The sequence below is a fragment of the Lathamus discolor genome, chromosome 3, assembly GCF_037157495.1.
Source record: "Lathamus discolor isolate bLatDis1 chromosome 3, bLatDis1.hap1, whole genome shotgun sequence".
Lineage (NCBI taxonomy): Eukaryota > Metazoa > Chordata > Aves > Psittaciformes > Psittacidae > Lathamus > Lathamus discolor.
The window spans coordinates 77,273,433-77,285,270 of NC_088886.1; the positions used below are offsets into that span (position 1 = coordinate 77,273,433).

At 43.1% G+C, this 11,838-nt stretch overlaps 1 protein-coding gene across 1 annotated transcript in view; it reads left to right on the plus strand.

The window, feature by feature from the left end:
• The window catches only part of GLS (glutaminase), a 64,476-nt gene extending 56,011 nt beyond the window's left edge, over positions 1-8,465 (plus strand). Inside the window, exons 15-18 of the mRNA XM_065669934.1 lie at positions 6,769-6,830; positions 7,727-7,803; positions 7,965-8,028; positions 8,226-8,465. Of these exons, the coding sequence (XP_065526006.1) occupies positions 6,769-6,830; positions 7,727-7,803; positions 7,965-8,028; positions 8,226-8,382 (360 nt within the window). The 3' untranslated portion in view covers positions 8,383-8,465. The remainder of the gene's footprint in view (positions 1-6,768; positions 6,831-7,726; positions 7,804-7,964; positions 8,029-8,225) is intronic.
• The last annotated feature ends 3,373 nt before the right edge of the window (positions 8,466-11,838 follow it).

The following is an 11,838-nucleotide window of genomic DNA, read 5'->3' on the forward strand; positions in this document are numbered from 1 at the left end:
TCACAGTGAAGAATAATTTTGGACTGGCTTCTCATATAATTTATATGAGAAGCAAATTGTGCTCCATCATCCTCGGCTGTCAGTGCAGGTGCCAAAGGAAAATGGCCATGGTATCGTGAATGCAGACTGTGTGCTGCAGCGTTGGTAGGCTTTAGTGGTGTGGAGAGCTGTGCCTCAGACACATCCAGACAAGTCAGTCTCGTTTCTCTGGTGCATTGTGCACTGATGAAGAGCCACAGAACTTTATTCCCACTTCAGTGGGTATTCCACCTCTCCTGCAGCTGGAAGCATTTGTCAGGGTCTGGGTGGTGGGGTGTTGTGCACCAAGACTCTTGCTTATCTGGAACCTGCTCTGAGATCTCAGGGCATCAGGACCTGGGGTCAGTATGACAGTTGCTTGTCATTAGGAAAGTCCTGAGCTGCAAGGGCTGAAGCTTATATCCCAATTTATCTCCATACCTCTGTGCTGACAGGACAAGGGGTAACGGGTTAGAATTTAAATGGGAAGTTTAGATTGGGTATAAGGAGGAAATTCTTTCCTGTTAGGGTGGTGAGGCACTGGAATGGGTTGCCCAGGGAGATTGTGAGTGCTCCATCCCTGGCGGTGTTCAAGGCCAGGTTGGATGAAGCCTTGTGTGGGATGGTTTAGTGTGAGGTGTCCCTCCCCATGGCAGGGGGGTTGCACCTAGATGATCTTGAGGTCCTTTCCGACCCTAACTATTCTATGATTCTATGATTCTATGTTTAAAACCCACTCTTCAAGCCATTTAGCAAGGAGGAAAAGGTTCCCAAAAGGAAACACTGCATCCCAATTTAAGCACAAAAACATAAGACATAAGAGAGTGGTGGTTTTTTATCTTAACTAGCTCTACTATCTCTTTTTTACCTCCCCTTGTTGTATTTGAACCTGTTGGCACACTGGGTCTGGTGCATAGTAAAGTTATGATATGGCAAAGTTCTTGAGAAACAATATGCATTCAAACAACCTGTTTTCTCCAGCATTTTGACCATCTTTTTTGATAGCTAACCTGTGGCACTGTCCTTAAACATTATGGAAAGCACACTGGAAAGATTGTTTGCCACCTGAAGAAACAGAAAAGTTGGAATTAATCCTTTTTTAGGCTGTAAATTCTGTGATGTTTTCAAAGGAATTGTGTGTGTGTGTGAGCTCTCTCAGGAAGTGGGACACGGTAGGAAATTAAAATCCAGATTCCGTGACCTTTTTAGCGAAGAGCTTCCCGTGGAATTAGTCCTGCTCTAAGCTAAATTAATTTTTCTGATGGATTTGTGTTCTTTGCGTGCACAGCTGTCTGGATTTTCCCTCTCCTGACCCAAGCAGCATACGGAGCAGTGGCTTGCTGGAGCCATGGCAGTGATAGCAGTGCAGGATGGATGGCCCTGTAGCAGCAGGGACACACAGGCAGGTGCAGAGCGTGGGCTGGCAGGGTCAGCTTGCTTGGGTTTGGTTGTTTTATAGCAACACTGGAGCATTTGAGCCAGTGGGCAGAAGGTGCCAGGTCGCTGTTTGTTTGCAGCAAGACCCCAACAGTTCAATTCCATCTCTGGGCCTCGGTTTCCCATTCTAGTGCTGTTAACGATAGCAGCTTGTTCTCTTGTGGAGTGTTTGGAGAGATCTTGTGTTGATAGCATTAGAGTAGGCAGTGATACATGTTCTGTTCTTGTACATTTAAAGTCCTCTGAACCAGACTGTGTTAGGAGAAGTGAGCCTCATCTCAGCCTTGTACGGGGATTTGCTGCTAGCCATCATGAGACTGAGACTATTGAGTAAGTCATCTTGTGTGGGCTGGATTTGGGTGTGCAGCTCAGCTAGGAAGGACTAATTTGTTACGAATACTCCACCAAGGCTGTTCCCACATACCAGTCAAGCCTTTCAGATCAATTAATGTATTGAAATTTTGCTTGTGGTAAGTAACCTCAGCACATTAATGCTGAAGTTAAAGTGATACTTTCACTGGGGTTTTCAGGTTGGTACCCTGAGAATTGACAACCAAAGACTACCATGTCCTACCAAAGAACTTTGATAATGTGTTCACAGTGAAATGAGGGACAGCGATGCACTTGCTGAAACACCGGGGCAGCCAGCGTGTTTTGCTGCTCTTCTTCCATTCCTGTGCAGTTGGCTTCACATCCCAATCCTGCTGCTTGAAGGAGAGTAGTTTGAAACTTATAGCACAGTCAGGCTCAGGATATACTTAAAATAACTGCAGTATGAAAGCTTTGGAATAGGAGTCGCTGTAGCACTGAGTTATCCTTTGTATCTTTCAGTGCTGTATCTCACTTGGTTTGGGGTTTGGGTTGAGTGTTTGACTTCTTTTTCCTTTTACCTTGCATATGTTTATCTGAACTGTCTGTGGCTTCCTGCTGGTCCGGACTCCGAGTGTTGCCTTCCTGTAACTTGACCTCGCTTCTTCAGCAACAACAGTCTTGGTTTTTCTTTCTTGTGCTGCTCACGTTCTTGCCCATGGACTCACAGAGCTGCTTGTTGGAAAGGACCTCTGGAGGTCATGGTCATTTGGCCACTTCCAGCATGAAGCAGGGCAGTTGCCAGCATTAGCTTGAGTCCATCATGGCTTCATCCAGCTGAGCCTGAGACCTCTAGCACCTACCTTGAAGGTGAAAGTACCAGGTGTGTGGTCTGGGACTTCTGATCTTAGCGTTGAGTGACACAAATATTGCTGAGGAAAAACTTCCCTTGCTGGTTTCACCACTTGGATAACAAGGATTATGCCCACTACTTGGATAACCAGCATTATGCCCAGCACTTGGGAAAGAGTGTTGTATAGAGGGTTTCATCATAGGTGAGTGAGTAGTGCTGTGCATTTCTGGCACAGCGACAAGAGAGCTGTTAAGTTCCTCTGGCATGGTGCATGCAGGTTATTTCCCACTTGACAAAAGGTGGAACGGTTTTTGCTCTGGGTTTGATCCTACTGTATGGCTGTTAATGTTTGATCCGACTCGTATATAGCAAAGGGACCACATCCCTTTTCCTGTGACTAAACTTTCATAGTTAAGGAATTCAGCATGGTAGAAAACTGTAACTTATGGCTGTTAGGTTGAAGGTAAACTTGGAAAACCTGTGTTCATCAGTACAGTTAACAGAAACACCAGCACTGAATGTGGCATATAGAAGATAATGAACCACTCGGTGAGAAACTCCTTGACAGTCCCTAAACACTTAGATTAGTTGCCTTGTCTCTTGCGCCCTACTTAGTTTAAATGGATACAGCTCATCTGTTGTATTCAGTCTTGTTTTTTCCTCCTCTACAGTAGAAAAACCCAAAACACAGTCATATGTTTGCTGCTCCCACTCTTGAGTTTCTTTGGCTCCTGATTTTTGCAATGGACCTGTTATTTTGGGCTGGTGGGCTGCGAGTTTGGGGGTAGAGAACTTTTACTTGCGTTTTTGAAGCCTTGACTGTGTGTGACTTCATGGCAGCCCAAGTGAGACTTGATGCAGATACAAAGCTTCTGGCAGCAAGCTGTTTTCAAGTGATAACTTTTTCTCAGTGTAAATAGCCTCTTACAAGATGGTTTAATTGATCTGCTGCTTAGGTTAACGTTCTCTTGAAAAATAAGAGATATTCTAGAGACAGTTGATGGAAACTGTATCTTCTTCCTTTGAATTCAGAATGGATTTTGTGTTTGCAAATTTTTAGATTTTATTCTTGAGCTCTCTTTGTACTTCCATCTTTGCTGTTCATGCTGCCTTTTGAGCAGTTTCATTTTGTTCCTGATAAAATACGTCTCGGCCAAAAGATAACTATGTTGTTGGTAGGGTAGGGTGCAGTTACAGAGTTAGTGTGTTTTGTTGCTAGCAAATCCAACCTAAGTCTCCCATAAAATCATTTGAAGTCTCGCTTGAAACACAGGCAGGTAGCCCTGTGGGGGCTGTTTCAGCTATGATGTGTCTGAACTCTGTCTGCTCTTCTTTCCAGCTTGAGTTCATTCCTGACCAGTTTTGGATAATTATTCTGCTAATAATTGTCCTCCTAAATTTGTTTGTGTCCTGCCTTTTGTATCCCATTACCTTTACTGTTACGCAGAGAGCAGTCGTATTTCCTCTCAAATTTTCTTTTCTGAACTAAAGAAGCAGAGATTTCTGTTTTTTCTTTTTGTCTGGACTTGCGTTTCCTTTCGATCTGTCAAGAAGTTCAGTTTCATCAAATGTGACCTTGGATTTTACATTTATGCTTTAATGATTCCCAGATTGCTGAAAGATCTGGCCCAAGGTTATTGTGTTAGAAAGCCTCAGGAATCTCCAGACTGCACTTTGTTGCATCGTTCTAGGAAGTGAAAATGTCTTCTTAGCAAAATGCTCAGCTGAATCCAGAGGGATTCTTGGCCCCAGCTGCACTTGAAGGTTATTTTTTGTGAGGAAGGAATGTGTGTTATTTTTACGTTGTTATTTTAATACAGATTTGCATTTCCCAGAAACGTAAGGAAGCCCAGCCAAAATTATCATTTACCTCTGAAATGTTTTTTTTAGTAAAGACAGAACGTCCTTTTCTCATCCTCGATCCTGAAAACGGAGAGTGTTCAGCACCTGAAGAACCTGCAGTGTCTGAGCGCAACCAGCCTTGTCCTGTCTGCGTGGCACCAGCAGTAGAGCAATGCTCAACTTCTTTCTGAGCAAGGAGAACTCCTGAATCATGTTGGTGAAATCTAGAAATGATCAGACCAAATCCCCCTTTCATGCCTGTGTGTAAATACAGTTTGCAGCCCAATGGCTGTGAAAGATGTACGTTCTTTTAGGTGCAAGTGTGGTGTTTTCTACTGAAGCCTAACGAGAGCACTGTTGGGTATTTGCTGCCCTTAACCAGCCTTGGTGATGGAAGTCTCCACATCCCAGCCACAGAAGTTTGCCACAGCAAGGATGAGACACAGCAGCCCTGAAGGCTGCTTGTAATGGTTTGTTCCTGTAACTCCTGTGCTGAGCCAGGGGTTGGGAGAAGGCAGGGGCAGCCTGGGGGGAGCTGCGTGTGTCTGGGGCAGAAGAAGGGCCATAGGGGTGAGTGAGCTCAGGCAGGGATGGTTGATTCTGCATCCAGAGCAAAGCCATGCTGACATGCTGTATGTAGCGTTGTCACTGGGTTTGGGTTTGTCTTTTTCAGAAGCTTTAAACTGAAAACATTTTCATAAGAGGAGCAGAATTGCTCCATGCCTGTCCTCTGCCATGCTTGGTGTGGGGGGGTCTGGGACATGATGTCAGGGTTGCCACAGTTAAAGGTGACACGGGTGCTTTCAGGTCATTGCCGAGATAGAGCCCAGGGCCCAGCCTTTGAAGCCAGTCAGGTTTGGGAGCCTCCTGGGGGATACTGAGCCTCCTGAGGAGGGACAGAGACCTGTGGATCTTGCCCAGCAGGTCTCACACTCACTGTGCAAGGCTGGTAAGCCTGAGGAGCTTCAGAGTGCAAGCTGGAAAGAAGCTGCAGGAGTTTGTGGATACCAGAGTAAGGAGAGTGGCTCCATGTCCCCCCTGTGTATCCATCCCAGCCTTTGTGCCCCCATCTCCTTTTGCTTCAGTCCCTCTTTGCGTCAGTGCACATCTGAGGTGTAAAGAATACCAAGCAGTTCCTCTGCTTGGGTTTACAGGAGGCGCAGATGTTGGCTCATCTGTGGCCCTGTGAAAATATGCCAGTGTTTCTGCAGAAATCTGTGGGAGGTTTGTCTGAGGGTTGTGATTCTTGGTTTGTTCCGCCTCCCTGTTGTAGAAGGTCAGTGCAGCATCAGTTTTCTCCTTTATCTCTGTTACTTGGCTCGTACGAGCGACAGAACTTTGCAGGCTCGACAAGTAGTGCAGCATTTGGAAAGTTGACTGGCAATGACTGTGAAATGGTGCCTAGAAATGGCTGTATCTGTTTAGGAAAGACCCTAATGTGGGATGCTTAAAACCATCTCTTTTTGTCAATTTGGGTTCTTGAAACTTGTGGAGTTGTTACAGCCAAGACGTGTTAAAAATGTGCATGAGACAAAGTTGGGGTAGCTGAACAGTGGCATTTCTTATTAGAGTAATTAATACAGCTGAAAAAAGCACTGCTTTGCTGAGACTTTGTCTGCGTTACTTGATCTAGGAAGATTCTACTTTTATCTGCCTCAAACCCTTGCTGTTCTTGCAGCAGCTCATTATGTGCTAGAATTGCTTTAAATGGTTTATTTGAAGAAAGCCTCTGTGTTAGATGTATGTAAAGAAAATCTCTAACCTAAAGCAAACCCAGTGCTGTTCTTCTCGTCTGCTAACACAGATTTCTTCTAGCATTAGGAGTCTCCTCTGGAAAAACAAACCCACACACAAAAAGAAAAACCAAACCAAAAAACCCTCCAGAAAGGCCAAACCCAGTTTATTTTCTGGAATGAGTTTGTCTCATGAGTTACTTATGCTTTTTTGCATTATGCAAAGTGACACTGTAATTCAATATTCAGTATCATTGGGTAATCAGAGTGAAATCTGGTTTGTTCGTACAGCAAGGCTCTTACTTTTTACCACAGCAGGGTAAAATTGCACGTTTTATGGTTCTGTTACTGTCCTTATGACTTCAGCCTTGGAAAGACAGACCTGAAAGCACTGGTAACAAAGCAAGCTGAAATGAATTCTTCTGGTGTTTTACACTGTACTGCAAAATGTGGCCAAAATGAATGAGTTCATAAGTGCTGGACCAGCTCTGGCCATGCTGGAGTTTTCTGGGTTTTCCATCAGTTTTCTTTCTGAGGAAAGAAGCTAAATAAACAGGATCTCATCTCTCTTTGTAGGTGAAGTCTGTGATAAATCTGCTGTTTGCTGCCTACACGGGGGATGTGTCTGCACTCCGGAGGTAAAGAACAGTGTGGGGTTGGGAATAGGAATGTTGCTTGTTTGGTACCTGCTGTTATTGTTTATGGATATGCATATGCACTGTGTCTATGTTGGGAACATCTCGGCTGTGCTGGAGGCTGCCTGTGTTCACTCAGGCACCTACCAACCAAACCAAACTCAAACCATTGCAAAGGTATCCTCATGCTATGCTGCAACCCCATTGCTTTATATTTCTTTGGGTGGAAAGTTTCCTTAACCATGGTTTTTGTAGTCATGGCAGAAAACCCTAGCTATGCTCTCACCTGCTTTATAATTCAGTTCTGAAACTGACACAAAGATTCAGGCATTGTTGTTGTAGAGGTTAGAAAATCTAGCTTCGCTTTTTAAATCTGGAATAGAACCTGGCAATGTTTAATGATGGTAAGAGACTAAATGAATGTATTGATGTGGCTGGAATATACCTGAATATAGCTAGTGAATGGAAAAACACATATAGTTTTTAACTCTGCTGTCCAGAGCACTGTAGTGTGATGAAAGAACCCTGCCAATAGCTAAACTCTGGATTTGGGGTTTTCAGACTTGGGAGCCCTCCCTGGATTTCCTCAGGTGGCATAAATGTAATTTGCCTTGTATGGCTTAGCTTGTCCGTGTAAGATTTTAAATCAGATATCTTAACTGTGAAGTCTCCTGTAAGGATACCTTATGTTTCTTTTTAACAACTAGAGAATGGAAAGTTAAAGGCAAGGCAGTAAGGGCCCCTTTATAACTGAAGGTAGGATGGGCTCTTGATACCGTTCATATCCTCTTGCAGTGGGAGTTTCATTGTTGTGGCTTAAGGGTATTGTTCCATGCTGGTTCTGTAGCTTGTTTTAGTTATGTAAGGCTTTATTTTGTAATATATGTTTATTTTTCTAGATTTGCTCTGTCAGGAATGGATATGGAACAAAGAGACTATGACTCACGAACAGCTCTGCATGTAGCAGCTGCAGAAGGTAATGTCTCCTCAGATGTTGTTTGCTATCTGTTAATGGAGCGTAGTCAGCTCGTGTTAGAGTATCTTCACTCTATGTGCATACCTGCTTTGAAAAACTTTGTATATATATAGATACACATATATAAAATATATACACTCACAAGCCTATTTTTCTTACAGGACACGTGGATGTTGTTAAATTCCTATTGGAAGCATGCAAAGTGAATCCTTTCCCCAAAGACAGGTGAGTGTTTTTACTGAAAGTTTGGAGGAAAGACACTAATAGCATCTCTCTGAGATGCTTTAGCACCCCTGAGGAGAAGTGTCTGTCAAGTCAGATTGGAATGTATTCAGAATTACTAGCACAGTGTGTAAAGAGGTAGATTGTTGGTGCTTTCGGCTCTGTGCTTAGGTGCTCATCTCGTGTGCTCCTTCTTGTAGGTGGAATAACACTCCTATGGATGAAGCTTTACATTTCGGACACCACGATGTGTTTAAAATTCTTCAAGAATATCAGGTCCAATACACGCCATCAGAGGATTCCAACAACGGGAAGGAGAACCGAACGGTTCATAAAAATCTGGATGGCTTACTATAATCATCTTCAGCTAGATCCTAAGAATCAAATCACCTATTTAATTGTGGTATACATAAGTAATGAAGAGCGTGTGTGTTTCTATCTGATAGTGGTATATATTTTACAGAAGTCTCTGTTACTTCAGTGTTATGTTACAGGAGTTTCTATACGCACAGGACAAATCCAATCTCTCTCTAAAGAAACAAAACCAACTAAGAATCTCCCTCCATAATGTGAGCAATATTACCTCATGCTGCATATAATTGATGTATAAAAATATTTAGCTGTTGTTGGCTTTACTGTGCACTACTTAATTTATTTTTGTGTTCTGTGTGAACTCTAGTCTGTGGTCAGGATTTTTTCTGCTGAGTTTTTGTTTCCTATAGCCTCTGTTTCCAGTATGGCCAAGGTGAGCCAGAGTGCTGTCAGGTCTGAGCGTCAGTGAGGTTTTTCACAAGCTGAGGATGCTGATGTAGATTTAGGCTGGGTGTGTTAAGTAAGGATCTGCACTTATCGCTGGGAAAATAAACCTAAGTAAAAAAGTCCACCTTGTTTACATAATAGAAGTATCAACAGAGTATATAGATGACAGTTGTCAATGGTCTAGACTTGTTCTTAGGTAGTCTTGTAACGGAATTTGTTTTAAGGTTTTTTTGACCAAATGGCATAGGGGAATGGGACATCAAAGAGTGTTTAGCGAGGTTTTTGTTTAGGAAGAGTTTCTTTCAGTTCCCTTTGTCTCGCCTCCCTCCTCTCTCTCCATGTTCAGCTGCTAAAGTACTTCCCCTGTCACTGGGGAAAGCGGGTGCTTCCACTCTATGCAGTTGTGTTCCTAGCAGGTACATTTGCACTACAGCAAGCCTTGGCAAGCTGCAGAACCCCCCAGTGGGGCTCATGTGTGCTGTTCTTGGTGCTTGCACCAGGAACCAGAGAGGGGTATGGAAGTACGTGAAAGGCAAAGTACTAAACCAAATATTGCACGTAGATCTGACTTACTTTAGGCTTGCGGTAAGGAACACGGACAGAGTCAAACAGCTTTAAGGAGCATAGAGCCAATCAAAGTGTGAGCAGAGCAGGAGATAAGCCAAATTTTTGGGTATGTTCTCTTCTTGCACTACCATCAACCAGGGAGCAGGATATTGCACCAGTGGGGTTCCGCTGGTGCAGAACACGTTCAGGATTAGGAGCACAAGCAGGTGATGCCTTTTGTGGTGAACAGTGGCACTTCCCCACTTGCCACTGGAGCCAGCTCAGCATGTGCCCCATCATGGGAAATGTTGCTGCAGATACTTGTTGTTTGCAGAAGTATGTTACTTGTTCCCTATCCCACGTGCAATTGCTTCTGCTGATACCATGGCACAGAACCTCTGAAGTGAGCAGTCACTGAAGAGTTGGATATTCACAAAACACCACAGGTGTGCACATAGGCAAGAGTTTTAGCACAAGAATTATAGGCAAGAATCGTTTAGCACATGGAAAAAGAGACTGTGTTTGAGAGTTGTGTGTGCGGCTGTTTTTATTCTAGCACATAGTGTACAAGCCAGCAGTAGATCTCAAAGTCAAAATTTTCTGTGTTGAGGCACCAAAATCCTCCTGAAATAATGCCCAAATGCTTTCTGGAATGGCCCAAGCACTTTATAGAGATGATCTGAACCACGTTATCCTCCTTTGGCAAAGGAGTACACTAAGGCATAGAGAGAAGAAACTTCTCCAGAGTGACCCAGCAGGTGAGCGTGGCTGAGAGTAAATCTCTCGCGTTCCTGTACAGGCTCTGGTCGGTATATGCCATACTGCCTCCCGGCACGGAAAAGTGCTTGATACTCATCACGAGCAGCGACTGTCCTCACGATGGTGGAATCTTGGAAGAGTCTGAAAGTCTAAAGGCCCAACATAGCATTTTGAAGCTGACTGCTATGGTTATCAAACACTTCTCATCAATCTTACTGTTCTAAAGCTGGGTTTTTTTCTCCCTTTTTTTTTTTTTTTCTGGAGATCAGCTATTTTTCTGAAGGCTTTTAACCATTCTTTCCACATCCTGTATCACAGCCACCCCACTTCTAACCAAGAACTACACGAAATGGCCTCTGGCAATTTGAGCCACGTCAGTCACACAGTAGCACAAGGCCTCTGCCCTGCTGCACCCTGAACTAAATCCCAGCATGTTTTCTCCGTCAAATTTAGCATAGAGGAATATTTTCAGATGGATTCTAGTGAAGTATTCTGTATCTCAGTGCTAATCTGACTTCTTCCACGTTTTATTTCCTATTAAGACATATCCTTTGGCTTCTCAGAAAAATACCTGATTCAGCTTTAACTGAAATTTGCATTGCTTGAACTGGCATTTTTAAAATAGAGGTATATTATAGAATACACGTGTATTAAGAACCAAACCAACCCGAAAGAAGGACTTTAACTGAGTTAACATTTAAGGATCATGGCTGTCCCTAAGCTTAATGCTTTCCTGAATCATACTGAGTGCTTTTAGCCGGTCCTTGCTTCAGTGCATTTTTGCTAGTTAGTTTTAGTATTTTCTCATTGTGAGAAGATGGATTATTTTGTAACGTCCAATTCAGCAATGCAGCTATCTAGACATGGCGTTATATTTATAAATATCAGTAGATGCAGTACATTGGTTTGGCTGTTTAGCATTCATGACACTGACATGTAGATTTTACCGTAAATAGCTTTTGGTTATCTTACAACCGCTGACTTCCTTATGCTCCAAAGAGGATTCCCCCACTCCTTCGTTTTTATGTCATGTATGTTTCTTCTGTATCAAAACCTAAAATCGTCAAGCTAACTTAATGCTTTGTACTCAGAAATATTGTGATAGTCTTAGCATTAATTAGGCCTCTCTTTGTGAACAAAATGTATTGTACCAGATTTTTTTGCTTCAGAGCTGGACTATCAGTGACTATACTTACTGGCAGTGTAATTCTGGTCATTGTAACTGACTGGGCTGATCTTGACTCTTAGATTCGGTATTGTGGGGAACAGACAGTGATGAATGTATTTCTAGCAGTTTCCCATGAATGAATCTAAACTTGAGCTGTGCTGGTTCTGAAAATGAAAGTTATTTATTTTAAGAAATAAAATCCAGATAGTGTTGCTTTTTACAGCATAATAAATGGAAATACCAAGATGATGGTTGTGGTGGGTTTTACTGGTTTGTCTGTGTGGCTGATGTTAAAATAAAGCCTTCCGTCGTGGGGAGGGCTGTCCAGGAAAACCTCCTTCGGCCATTTCTGTTGTGCAAAGCTTACAGGGAGTCAGAATGAGTTTATCTGATCTAGTTTTGCTTTGTTTCCCCTATGTCCTTTCACTGGTTGATTTTTGTTAATGGGATTCTTACATGGATTTGTCCAGTGCCCTCAACAGCTCTACCTTTCTCATGCCTGCTCTTCATCCCTGCTATCCATCACTGCACTAACTGATTCTTTCCTTTATTGTACTTCTGTGTTGTTAATATAAGAGCCT